The 13,885-nt window shown below is 41.4% G+C and overlaps 1 protein-coding gene across 1 annotated transcript; it reads left to right on the top strand.

The window, feature by feature from the left end:
- Positions 1 to 6,004: 6,004 nt before the first annotated feature.
- On the top strand, positions 6,005 to 13,360 carry BNIP1 (BCL2 interacting protein 1). Its single transcript, XM_033139958.1, has 6 exons — positions 6,005 to 6,155; positions 7,578 to 7,670; positions 8,193 to 8,284; positions 9,116 to 9,217; positions 9,880 to 9,998; positions 12,747 to 13,360. The coding sequence occupies exons 1-6, from the start codon at positions 6,072 to 6,074 to the stop codon at positions 12,941 to 12,943; spliced, it is 687 nt and encodes a 228-aa protein (XP_032995849.1). The 5' UTR covers positions 6,005 to 6,071; the 3' UTR covers positions 12,944 to 13,360.
- The last annotated feature ends 525 nt before the right edge of the window (positions 13,361 to 13,885 follow it).

Consider the following 13,885-nt stretch of genomic DNA (forward strand, 5'->3'; position numbering starts at 1 on the left):
GCAGAGCAGGAGAACAAAGGAATAGGTGGAAAAGTACTGGAGATCATGAGGTGTTTAGAGGAGGGGGTGAGTGATAGAGCTGTAAGCATGCATCAGGTCACGTACTGGATGAAGGGAGGAAAAGGTGTGTTATTAGGAGGGGCTTTCCATATTTGGTATCAGAAGGCACACCTTTCCTTATTTGGTCTTTGGAGTTCTCTGTGTATGTTAATGTTTAACTTAGCTGTGAGTTTTCAATAAAAGGAGCCCCCTAGAATGCTCTGGGCGGCCTTCCCTTCACATCATCCTGTTCATCGCGTCAGTTAATTTCCCACGATCAACAATATCTAATATTGGCTTTAATATCTAATATTCCATAACAACATCTGGTGACCCCGATGTGATAAGCTGAACACTCACTCAAAGGCAGGGTAAAGCCTTTTGGATCCACAGCTCAAGAGCTCCCGGTGAGTATGCAGACATTATTAGGAAATCAGGTATAGAAGCATGCAGAAAGTTTAGTCATTAAGATTTTTAGTCAGGCAGGAATTCAGGAAGCAGTTCTCATAGCTAAATCTTTTGTTATGGGATGTTTTCATGCAGGGATGTTATTGAGAAGATGGGTCATTCATCCAGTAGATCTCAAGGCACCCCCATCAGATTTCTCACTCCCAGAAAAAGGGGTCTCTCCCCCTTCGCTCTCAAAACTGCAGTTAGAGCCTCAGAGAGAATTTTTGGTCACAGGAGATCAGAAACCTACCCCTCCTCCTGTGCCATTAGTCTCCGAGGCAACAGCTTTGCCAGCTAATTCTCCAGGAGCAATTAGAATGGGTTTTAGGACAGAGCAATTGATAGGGACGCTTACTGCTATGGAATTTGTTTCATGGGTTGTAGATGCCCAGGGGCAAATTCAGTATCAGTGGGCTCCTGTATCTTATCAGGTTTTGAGAGAGCAGAGGACTAGCTTCCTGGAAACAGGCTTGCTTTCTTCATTTACACAGGGAGATTCTCTGCTCCCAACAGAAGGGGATGTTAACCCTTCGCTCTCAGATTTGCAGGTAATGTCAGCATTTCAGAGAGCTAAGTCATCAGTTTCTTCTCTAAAGGAGTCAATGAGAGCTGAGGGACTGAGATTCAGGAAAGGGTTAAAAGCAGAGCTTCAGTCTTTCCGTACTATGCAGGTAGGAGTGTTTTGAAAAGGCAAGGAGGAAGCAGGGCAAGCAGACAGCTGGCAGGAATTGTTTAAGGGAATTCTGTTTGTTGGTTTTGATATTATTGTTTTTGTTATTGTTGCTGCTGCCAGAAGCACATGGTAGCCAATCCCCCTTTCTACCTCTTTTTTGTAATACCTGACCTTTTAAGAAAGTTATTTTGAAAGTCTCTGCTTCAGGCAAGCTTAAAGTAGCTTGGAGTTCTTTTATGCAGAAAGTTTAAACTGGATGCAAGAGAGAGAGGCTGGGTGCCACGTGGGCTCCCCATAAAGGAATTTTATAGGATCATTGAGACAGGAGGAGAACAGGTAATTAGAAAAAAAATAGTTCATCTCAGATTTAAGAAAGGTTTTTGTTGGGCAGTGCAAATGAGGGTGGCTGAGAAACAAAGGCAGCTTCCCCCTCCCCTTGTGTTCAGCGAGTGTGAGGGGGGGGGGCTAGTTTTGAAATGGCATGGTTTGGCTTTTCCCACGTGTTTGAATCTCTTTGTTTGAATTTCTCTTAAATTTCTTTTAGACTTCAAGGTTTTTTGATTGTTGCTATTAACTGAAAGGCACATTCAGAGAAATTTTCATTTTAGGGGACCCTGAGGCAAGGCAGAATAAGGTTTGGGAAATCTTCCTTTAAAGAGATTGCAGGATAGGTGAGAAGGAGCTTATAGGAATGGTAGTGTAGGAATAGAATTAATTAGGAAGATAGATTTTCCATGGGGTTGTTATTCTTATGCTATCTCTATTAAAGGGACTCTTGCCAAAACATATTTATTAAATGGCAGGTCTTTTTGAGGTATGCTAATCTCTGCCAAGCAGTGGCCCCCAGATTGGCCCATTAAAGACTCAACTTCAGTCTGGGGTATCTGATGGACTCAAAAGGCACATTGCAGTCCTTCCCATTCATGTTAACTTGTGGGGAAGGGACTTAATGAAGCAGTTTAATGAAAAAGTTAGTAATAAGTTAATTGTAGATGACTAGAGTTTAGTAAATAGTTAATTTATAGATAATTAGAGAACAATCATAGGTCTTTCTATGCTCACTGCCTACCTTTAGTGTAATGTTTCACAGACTCTATTTGAGAAAAACAGTTACAGCATTTACTCAGGAGAAGTAATTAATTCTTAAAGCATTGGTAATTAATGATATTTAGCCTTTCACTAATTTTTTGTAAATATCAGGCAAGTAAAAAGATTGTTACAATGTGGTTTTACCTAATCCTGATTTGATTACAAGCAAGCTTCCAGGTAATTTTGAGTATTGTTTTTCACCATTCCATTGTGTAAAAAAGTTTTACCACTAGGCATGATTTGGCACAGGCTTTGAAACGCCATCTAGAGGTTTATCTGGTGCATTACAAGAGTTTTGCACCTGGGTGGCTGGAATAAATTTTGAACAATTTGGCTTAATTTTAGTTTGCAAATTACTCCTGAAAAGTTCAGCTGCAGAAGTCATTCTTATATTTGGCCTATAAACATGTTCTCATTCACAGATACTACAAATTAAGGTGGCAGATTCTCTTTTCTTATTTTCAGTTATTCTTTTTTGTTTAAAGCTTTGAGATTTAAAAGGAATCCAGCAGAACTGGTTTTTAGCAGACCTTGTTGCTTTAACATCAGTAAAACAGGCAGTATTTCAAAGGGTTAATGCCAGGATGGCACAGCATTGTCTTTAATCCTCATCTCCATAGTTGGCCAACAACAGGAAATTCAGAAGCACAGGCAGCTAAAGAGAAAGTTTTTTGCTAATTTAGAATAGATTTCTCTAGTGCATACACTAAGTTTTATTGTTAATATTGTAGTATATTTAAAATTAGAGAGAGTGAGATAAAGTTTTGATATTTAGATTTAGTTGATATAGTGATCCCTCTGCCACTGAGGGAATAGGAGAGAATGGTTTATGCAGTTGCAAACAGCTTTTAACAGACTATGTGGAAAAAAAATTCTTATCATATTCTATCAGATCCTCATCTGTTTGCTTTTGATCTAATTAAGTTTATTCTATAATTGCACAGCAACCTTTACAAGATGCTCTTATAATTTTTTATTGATCAAGGTTCAAAGATTAACTGTAGTAACTTTAGCACTTCAAGAATTCCTAATACAGGATATTAATATTATTTTAGATAGTATGTTTGTCAGGTTATTTGCTTTTCTTTCAGGATCTATATCACACCAAACATAGCTGAAAATCTTTTAAGTTTGTTTCTAACATGGTAACAATTATTACAAGCATGCAGTTGCCAGTTTTATATTGCTTATATTAGATCGCATCAGTCCTTTCCTGGACTTTTATCACAAGGCAATGCTAAGGCTGATGTGGCCACAACAGAACAGATTTGTGCTATCACACCATGGGACAGTCATGCTATGTTTCACCAACATGCAAAAAGAGTTGGAAAAAAAGGTTTTAGCTTCTTTAGAACATGCAACAGCTATCTTACAGCAGTGTCTTCAATGTTCTCAGACTGCACCATTACCTTCTACTGGTGTAAATCCCAGAGGGTTTACAAGCAAATGTAATTTGGCAACACAGTATTTTTCCTTTGTTTTCTTTGGACTCATTCTCATTATATTTGGACAACTCCTCAAGAAAGGAGAAGCCACAAGGCAAGTTCTCAAAACCTGCTTACTGTAGTCATAATTTTGCAGAGTTTTGTCAAAAATTGGAAATTTATTATTAATTTGGAATGTTTATTAAGAGATTTCACAGCACCTTAAAGGCTGCTTTTGTTAAAATTAAAAGAAAAAAAAGTGGAAATGGTTTCCCCGCAAATCAGGAATGGTAGCTAAAGTTTCTAAGTTCTAAATTTAAACATCACAAATTTATTTAAACATTACAAATTTATTAATTCAAATTTATTAGCTCCAATTGGAAATCATTTTGGCCAATCCCAAACCACAGGGGAAATGGGCGGGGCTACGTTTTTGTGCTTACTTTTTCAGATTTAGTTTGGTTCCAGCTCACTGTGTGTGAACAGCTCGCTGCGTGAAACCATGGAAAGATGGATTGGCGTCAGGATCCAATGTTCCACCTGACGGCCAACCTAGCATCACTGCAGATCCAGGATCCAAGACTCGCACTCAAACCCGATGCTCAACCTGGCTGCACTACAAATCCATGACCCCCAGAGGGACCAGAATCACGTGTCGCTATAGCGTTCCAGATTCAAGACCCACAGAGAGGCACTACAGCATCATCATGTCACTTGGGGACAAATCAAGGCTCTCTCATCACATCATGGCAGCTTTTACTTGTCTACCACTAACTTGATGCAGACACATGAACATAACAACATTAATGTGTCAACAACACGTTTATAGAAGACACCACCCCTCCGTTGAAGAACAGGTTTATTTTGTTGAACTTTTGACACAGACATTAAGCTATTGAGCCCTCACTTTCTGAGAGACTAAAAAGTATTCTTATTGCTAATTGTTTCATTGTTTGATGCAAAGTGTACATAGGGTTTTATATAAAGTTTATGTTTGTATAATGTTTCATATGAAAAGGTTTACAAGGTTAATGCAATTGTTGCACAAGTTTTGCCTCATGACATACACATTATGCCCATAAAAGCGGCATTCCTTACCCTCTCACAGAAGTGACTTTCCACGCTTGACACAGATATGCTGACACCCTTGCTCATCTAACTGATTTGGCCTTTTGCATTTAATAAATTAAAAAGGGGGAGATGTAGGAATTATAGTTTAGCCAGGCGTTGGCATACCACGCCGCTCTTGTCTAGATAGAATAATTAGAATAATTAATATACAGTGTTGGCATACCACACTAAATTAGGTAAGCTACAGAGCTTCATTTGGCATACCATTTGGCTCTGTGGGCACCAAGTTGGGAAACACATGTTTAGGCAGAGCAGGAGAACAAAGGAATAGGTGGAAAAGTACTGGAGATCATGAGGTGTTTAGAGGAGGGGGTGAGTGATAGAGCTGTAAGCATGCATCAGGTCACGTACTGGATGAAGGGAGGAAAAGGTGTGTTATTAGGAGGGGCTTTCCATATTAGGTATCAGAAGGCACACCTTTCCTTATTTGGTCTTTGGAGTTCTCTGTGTATGTTAATGTTTAACTTAGCTGTGAGTTTTCAATAAAAGGAGCCCCCTAGAATGCTCTGGGCGGCCTTCCCTTCACATCATCCTGTTCATCGCGTCAGTTAATTTCCCACGATCAACAATATCTAATATTGGCTTTAATATCTAATATTCCATAACAACATTACATACACAATTTAGGAATAGTCAATCTGTAAAGTACAATAAAAATGATCGGGGGCGGGGGAAAATGAAAGCTAGACAAAATAAAGCAAAAGGTGAACACACATAAAAGCCCGTACTCAATAAAATGGTTTCGAGCTACAAGTCCCACCAAAAAGTCACCAGATTCTGTGCCAAATTAAGGCTCCCTGGGGAGATCATTCCAAGGGGCTGTACCATAATAATAAATGGTTGAATCCAGACGTTAGTCGTGCATTGAGCAGATCCTTTGAAACCCATGTGAGTTAAGTTAATTGTGGCTAATTCAAAACCCTATTTGTTTTTTCACAGCCAGTCTGCTCTAAGAATGGCTCTGCCGGGGAGATGTATGGTTCTCCCCCCGTGACAGCAAATGCAACCAAGCAGCAAAGAGCAAGGCGAGTCTTGCAACGGCTTAAAGACCGACGAATGCAGACTGGGGGAGAGGCTCACGGGGTGGTGTGGGTGGTGTGGCTGGCTTCCGAAAAGGAGGAGCCTCCTCGGCCGCCTTCCTTCTGCCGCCGGTTTGTTTTCTTCCCTGTCCTGCTTGTTGGCACCGCCTACCAGGGCGGGGTGGAGAGGCCGCGTTTCGAAATTCTGCTCTTGTCCCCTTTGCGTTCGCCGTAGTTCCTCCCAAGATGGCGGCCGCCGGTGACGTGCCGGTTCGAGTTTGCAACCAAGAGATCGTGAAATTCGACCTCGAGATTAAGGCGGCGGTGCAGGTACAGCAGCCCCCGGCCTCGGTCAATACATCGCGGGCGACGGGCAGCTACGCGCTTTTCTTTAGAGACGCACTTCCGTCTTTTGTTATGCCGGGGTGGGTGGGGGATTCGTGGCCACGCCCCCTTTGGACAACCATGTTCCCTTAGCGCTGCCCCCTCCTCCGCCTGCCGCCTAGCGGAGTCACGTGGCATTTGCAACGATGCCCGCTGTGGGGCGCTAGCGTGCACTTCTCAAGATGCTCACAAATGCCAGTTTAGGGGTGACATTCCACGCGATTGATGATCCACACAAATTTCCACGTGCCGCAGAAGATGCAGTTAAGTCTTTAAGATGCCGCATGATTGGTGCGATGGCAGTTCTTCCTCACAGCTTTTTAGCTGCAGAGGTGTCAGGCTCAGAGCCTGGAGAGGTGCCTTTGAAAGTTTCCACGATAGGGAAAGTTCCTCCCAGCTTCAGCTCTGTGTTGGAAGAAATCTGCTCACAGTGTGATATTCTCTCTTCTGTGCCATGGTTGGAGGCGGCACTGGGAGCTGGGGTGTCTGATGGTGGGAGGGCCTTGTGCAATGTTGCTATGTGAGAAACCTTTGGTAGGGATAAGAACATTTGAGAATTTCATCACACTGTAGATAACTAATTCTTGTTTGCCTCCTGCTCTTTCCCATGGTCGGCAGACAACAACGCAATGATGTTGCTGTAGCTTTCCAGCACAACCAGCTTCTTAATGATATGAAAAACATATTTAGTACCCATCAGGGGGTACCCACTAGCATGGTTACAACTTCATGCGGGCAGCTTGGGCATCAGTTTTCAATGCTGAAACTTTTAAGCAGTTTGATTCAGTTCTGTACAGTAATGTGATGAAACAAGCATGCCCTCTGCTCCTTCCTTCTCTTCCCCTTCAGTTCAGTTCTCACCATGCCAGGCTTCCCTAGCTTCCAAAAATAGGCTCAGAGGGGGCCACTTTATATGCCAGCAAATTCATAAAGAGAAGGCACTTCCAAGTAGGAATTAGAGTTGTAAATGTTAACCATTGATTTACATTGCATGCATTTAAACTGTTGCGTGCTCACGCATGGCTAAGCCATAAAGAGGTGTACCTGCACAGTGAGTGTGCATCCCTTGTAAATAATTGATTTATATGTAGGATTGTCATGTAACATCTTTGCATGAAGCACATCAGTAACGTTTTGTAGCAGTCAGGGCAGCCTTTAGGACTAAATTCACATTGCTTGTAGATAATATGGAAGGTATTTCTGTGTCAATTTGCAACCTATTGGTGGTTGCAATTTCAACATTTAAAATAAACATTTTGTTTTCTTTAAAAAGTAACACTTTATATTTAAAACAATCAAGCTGGCAGCCCAAGAGAACATCAGTGTAAAAATGTGTTTATTCTATACACTGCTTGTTATTTCTTTTAGGACATTCGGGATTGTATGGGACCTGTAAGTACACTTACAGAACTGAATGCCAAAGTAAAGGAAAAGTTTCAGCATTTACGGCTTAGAATACAGGTGAGGAATAAATAGATTTTTGGGGTGGGTGGGGAGTTGCTAAATCCTAGAATTGTAGAGTTGGAAAGGACCATGAGGGTCATCTAGTCCAATCCCCTGCAATGTAGGAATCCCTTGCCTAATGTGGGGCTCAGACCCATGACCTAGAAATTAAGAGTCTCATGCTCTGCCAACTGAGCCACAAATAAGCTCCCTTTTCTGTTACGGCAAAACTGATTGTTGAAAATAGCATGTCACTAAGCATAACAGCTTTTTAGAAACCTGGTTCCCATTTCTGTCACTCATAAGCAAAATGTGACCTTAGCAGCACCAAAGACCCAGCTATCTTTCTGCTGAAAAGGATGTGCTAAAAGAATAACTGTGTATAATTTGATTAGGAAAGAAATACCCAAGATAACAGCGAGACTTTATTACCAAGTAGGGACAACGTAGTAATGAATTTTGTTGTTGCTTGTATTAAAATTGAATAAAAATAATATTAAAAATGATAATATGCATCTGTTGTTCACGAATCTGCTTTAGGAGCTTGAACAGATGGCGAAGGAACAAGATAGAGAATCAGAAAAGCAAGCATTGCTCCAAGAGGTAGAGAACCATAAGAAGCAAATGCTCAGGTCAGTAAAACCCTAAATATTGTTTACCACTGGGCTGTATCCAATGCTGTGTCCATGTGCAAGCAAAATGGACTTCCACTTGCACAACAAGACCACCTTCCTTTCCTCCTTCCTGCAGCCCTCATAATCTACTCCTGAGAGTTGAGGGACCTCTGGAGCAGATTTGGGGGGCATGTGGGGGCCTGCAGGGGAGGAGACAGGGAGGGTAAAGTCCTCTTGTGTGAGCAGGAGTCTGTGCAACATAGGATTCTTCCCAATAAGTGCTTAGGCTGAGATCTTGTATCCCCTTCCTCCCAACCCTCACTTGGTGTCAGCATCGACAAACTTAGAGCTCTGACACATGTTTGGCATAGATAACACTTGTGTGCAACAGTGACAGCATGGAGGGTGTCTAGGTTAGACTCACAGCACTGTACTGGCTATACCTCTACTCAGAAGTAAGTCCCATTGAGTTCAATGATAGCTGCATAATTCAGGGCATCCATCCAATGTTGTGAGTGTCCTTAGCAACCTTCCAGAGAATAGGATGGACTGTTATTAATTTCTTTGGACATCCAGACCTTTTCATTGTTGAACAGACAGTAGAGCCAGGAACAGCGTTCTCATAGTATTCAGATAAGAGTGGAACATAAAAAGGTGAGGAAAATGCATGATGCAGCTGTTAATAGTGTTGATATAGGATGTCCGTTAATGATTGTTGTTAATTATGTCAAATAATAATGGAGTGTTATATTTTTAATGTATGCAGTTATCTTTGTTGCTTTGCTCTGGATACAGACAGAGGTGTTTCTATCGCCATTGTGCTAAATCTCACTATATTAATAATTTCAGCAATCAGACAGCCTGGAGGAAGGCAAATCTAGCTTGCAAAATTGCCATTGACAATGCAGAGAAAGATGAACTGCTTCGAGGTGGAGATCCTTTACGACAAAGGTACACAGTCCTTTTATAACTGTGGAATTCGGCTGCCAGGTGTTATGTGGTGGGACTTCCCAAGCCTTTTGTGTCAAGCTCTGCTTTAGGAGGTCACTATTTGCAGTCTTATGCCCACCTACCTAGGAGTAGAATCATAGACTTGTAGAGTTGGAAGGAACCACGAGGATCATCTAGTCCAACCTCCTGCAAAGGCAGAAATTTTCCACCCAACATGGGGCTTGAATCTGCGACCCTGAGTCATGCTCTACTGACTAAGCAGGCCCCGTTTAACTTATTGGCTTCTGAATAGGATTGCACAGTAAGGAGAAAACATTATCTCGGATCATTAAAATGGTTGCTTGCCATTGTGCCAAGTTAGATCTATTGATATTTGATTACATTTTAATTTTACACCTGTAGTTCAGCCAGATGGCTATTTTGGACGAAATGTTTAAAGATTAACCTAAACCTTGTATGAATAATTTGCCCTGATTTCTAATTTATGACTTATTTTGAAACAGAAGATTAAAGGCATATGCTTGCATTTGTATGTATATCTGAATGCTTGGCCGATATCTTCCAGCTCTATGGTTCCCATCGCTTTTGAAGCATTTTGAGTAATCGGGAATATAATTTTGTTTTTATATTAAGTTTGATTCCCACCCCCTTTTTTCTTTTAGAAAAACTACAAAGGAAAGTTTGGCAGAGGGGGCCAGTAACATCACAGAGAACCTGATGGGTATTAGCAGGATGATGTCTCAGCAGGTACGGCAGAGTGAGGAGACGATGCAGACCTTAGGTAAGTAAATGACCAGAGAGTGCAGTTTTGGTTAATAATAATAATAATAATAATAATGGTTGCTTTACTCACCAATGCAACTTACAACACAGTATAAACACTTAAATTTACAGCAAACCAACCAATAACATTTTAAATACCTTCCACAAGCAGGAAGATATTACTGAAAATGTCTGTTCTCATGTTGCCACCCTCCAGATCTGCCGTGTTGTTATTAAACTCCCTTTAGTTATTAAATTTCTATACTGCCCTTTATCCAAAGATCACAGGGTGGTTTACAATATAAAAACACAAAAGTACATACCTTCTCTTTCTCCCACTCCCCCACTTCCTTTTCTCTCGCTGCCTCCTCTGCCTAAATATTTAATCCTATGCCGGGAAGCACAGAAATGCAGTGAATTGGCAGAGGAGAAACAACGTGATTGATTCCCTCCTCCAGTAGCTCACTTGGCTACTTCACTAGCTATGAAAAAAAAAGCTCCCTTTTCCCTAACCAGCATGTTGATATTATCGTATAATATGTCAAGTCATGTCATATCATCATATCATATCATACATCAGGATACCATGTATCAAATCCAGACCTCCACAGTATGGATTCTGAAGAACATGCATGTGTTTCAAATGGGGCTTTTCTCTTTAAAGTGCACCAATAGTTAACTCCCACCCACATTAACTTCTTTCACTCAACTCAAACAATGTCTTAAAGCATTTCTAAAAGAGTTTTGGGCTTTGCATTAGAAAGCCAGAGCTTGGCCTGACAGTTTTCAGCCCTCAAAACTGTATATCAAATCTGCTGTTAAAATTCGTGGGTCATTTGGAAAGTGGACCAGCTGGACCTTCTGCCTTTTCTTTGCTGGGAGAAACAGAAGGGGTGGATACAAAAAATGCAGTGTCCGCCTCTTCTCTTCCTTCTCCCTCCAGGGTCGATGGTTGTCTGCAGCTCCTCATTGTATGCTTCCTCTCTCACTAAGTGACAGTCTTGGCAGTGAGACTGTCCTCTGTTAAATAGTCCATCCTGTTTGGTTGAGGTATAGCTAGCAAAGGTCACTCGTCTTGAAAAAGCCAGCTGTACTTTATCCACCATTAAAATGTTGCCATGATGAAAAAATGAAGAAGTCCTTACAGCAGCAAGCAATAAATAATCTGGAGTCAGGAAGCCCAGAGTTGTCACTTCCCATGATAAGCAACCTCAATCATTCATGTACCATGAGAATGACAAAACTTTTCTCTTTGGTTGGAAAATAAAATGGCAAAGAAACGTATTTGGTTCTGATAAAATTTCATTCACAAGCAAAATGTATTTGCAAACTGAAATGCCCTTTTGGGGCCACCTATGTAGGAATATACTGGTTCCTTAGCTGCTTGCTTCTAAACATTTTGCCATTAGTGTGTGTTTTAATTTACCTCCCATAATGGAAACTGAAGCCCTGTACAGTGGTTCATTTTAGGGCCACTTCTTGCAAGATATTTTGTTGCAAAGCTGTGCAATTTATTATGATCAACACACATGTTTTTAGTTTACTTGACATTTCTGCAAGACAGAAAGACTAAAAAATGACCTTTCGCTCACTTAAGAGAAAAGGTGCTGGACATCAGGGCAACTTGTGTGTATTAGGAAGTCCGTGGGTCATATTCAACTAAGTGGTCCTGCTAGTGGAAACCTGTGCAAGGACTTCCGCTGGTGCAACAGGGCTTCCCCTAACCCCAGTGCCTTCCTTGAGGATTGGGAGAACCCATGAACAGTCCACAAGGGGAGCGAGGAGGAGATAGTTCCATCAGGCAAGCAAATATGTTTGCATTGATAAAGTGATCTCCTTAGTGCTGTATTAAATTTCTCCCCAAGGTATTATCATGATTGATTTTTAAACAGCTCCTGATCCACATTCTAACTTTGTTTGTATCAAAACAGTATCATCTTAACTCTTTTCTTTTCAGTTTCAAAATTTTCCACTCTCTGCTAAATTAGCAGCTGGTGAAAACGGACATGTTGGCTTTTAAACATCCACATTGGAAATCCCACAAAGCCTGTTATCAAGTAACATCAACATTGCAGTATCTGTCATTTTTTGCAGCGGGTAGCACACCATTGACAGTAAACCTACATTTACTCCCATTGCCAATTATGTCTTTTCTACTTAGCCAGTTGGTATCATTCCATCTGGCCTCATTATGATATTTTGGACTGAGATTAGATTTTTCTAATTGCAACGGGGAGACTTGCTTATCACGATCAATTTCACTTATGGGTATGGGCCAGCTCTGACTTTTGTCTTTTAAGAATGGGGCTCCACAGAAAAATGCAATGCCATTTGGACTGTGGTGGTCCTTGGATGAAGGCAAATGTTGGGCTGTATTCAGCTAACCCATTTTTCTAACGGAAGCTAGACTTCTTCTAACACAACAGGATTTCCCCCCTCCTGCTGCATGTCTTTCCCCACACCTTCCCCAAATCTGCTCTGGTGGGTTGGGGAAGGAGAGCGGACATCATTCCATCAGGCAAGCAGATATGCTTGCACTAATGGAACAATCTCCTTTGTGCTGCGTTTTCTTCACCAGACTTGTCCTCGGCTTTTCTCAAATGGAAAAGTTCTACAGCCTGCTTCCATGGGTCTTTGAGCCAATGTACCTATTGCATTGGTGTGTTGTATTCTGTGCTACAGGACCCAAAGTGGACTTGCATAGTATGTGTGCTTTTGATAGTGCCTTTGAAACTCTGGGCTGAAATGTTGCATTTTCTCTTTTCAGTCAGTTCTTCACGAACCATACTGGATGCCAACGAGGAATTCAAATCCATGTCCGGGACAATACAGCTGGGACGGAAGCTCATTACCAAGTACAACCGCAGGGAGCTGACGGATAAACTGCTCATCTTTCTGGCCCTTGCCTTGTTTTTGGCCACCGTGCTTTACATCCTGAAGAAGAGACTGTTCCCCTTTTTGTAGTATTCTCAAATGAAGAGAGGAAGCATGACTGTGGGGAAGGATGAATGGAGGCTTTCTTACAAAGACCTGACACTCTTCTCATCAGGACAACCTTCATAAACGTTCATAAACAGAACATATTAGCAGTCTGTGAAGATTTAGACTTGCTTATGTAAGCTAAATGAGCTGCAGGTTAGGGAGAGGAACAATAAGAATATGACATGTTTCTCCGAGAGTGGCAGGTGTCAGTTCTGAAGTGGATGGTGGAAGACATATTAAGCCTCTCTCTTGTCTTTGGCTTGGAATGTGTATTCCACTTCCTTCCTCCAGATATCGGTTCCTGAGAGGAGGGGGACGGTATTACTGAAAATACATTTAGATACATTCCTTTAATAAAGTGTATTTGAATACAGATAGAGCAGGAAGTCCTTTTTTTTTTTTAAAGAAAATGCCTTATGAACTGAAGGAGAAAACGTCGCCCTTTGAGTTACAGAAATGACTTTTACTTCAGTTGTTTCCACAAATCAAAGTAGCAATGAGGTGAGTTCTAAAATCTCTCCATAACTGGCATTATTGTAAATATATCTTTCTTTGTCCATCTATTTATCTTAAGGGTGCAGCTCAGGTCAGTCCATTTGCTTCATTCTACTATTTGCTATGGAGGCCTGATGATGATCTTTGGATAAATTGCTTGGCATATCAGTTCTTGAAACTTCCCTGTCCGTTTCCTGTTCCCTCATCAGTTTAAAAGGCATTGGGATATCTTGCAGGATTACAGGTCGGTGGCATCATGCATGCCTTCCTGTGGCCACAGCTGCACCACTGCAGGCCTGTGAGCATGGAAGGAAATCCCTGTAAGACACTATAGAGCCCCTCTCCTCCTTCCCTGTCAGCTCTCAACAGGGTACATATTGCACGCAGGGTTGTATTCAGTGTCGGGCCAGCAGCATTCCACTGACACGA

This window comes from Lacerta agilis, chromosome 2, assembly GCF_009819535.1.
Source record: "Lacerta agilis isolate rLacAgi1 chromosome 2, rLacAgi1.pri, whole genome shotgun sequence".
Classification (NCBI taxonomy): domain Eukaryota; kingdom Metazoa; phylum Chordata; class Lepidosauria; order Squamata; family Lacertidae; genus Lacerta; species Lacerta agilis.

What these genes read in the sequence shown, in the direction of transcription:
- BNIP1 (XM_033139958.1), top strand. Translation starts at nt 6,072, where the DNA reads ATGGCGGCCGCCGGTGACGTGCCGGTTCGAGTTTGCAACCAAGAGATC. An exon ending in CATAAGAAGCAAATGCTCAG is followed by an intron (nt 8,285 to 9,115) that starts GTCAGTAAAACC and finishes TAATAATTTCAG; the next exon opens with CAATCAGACAGCCTGGAGGA. An exon ending in GGAGATCCTTTACGACAAAG is followed by an intron (nt 9,218 to 9,879) that starts GTACACAGTCCT and finishes TTTTTCTTTTAG; the next exon opens with AAAAACTACAAAGGAAAGTT.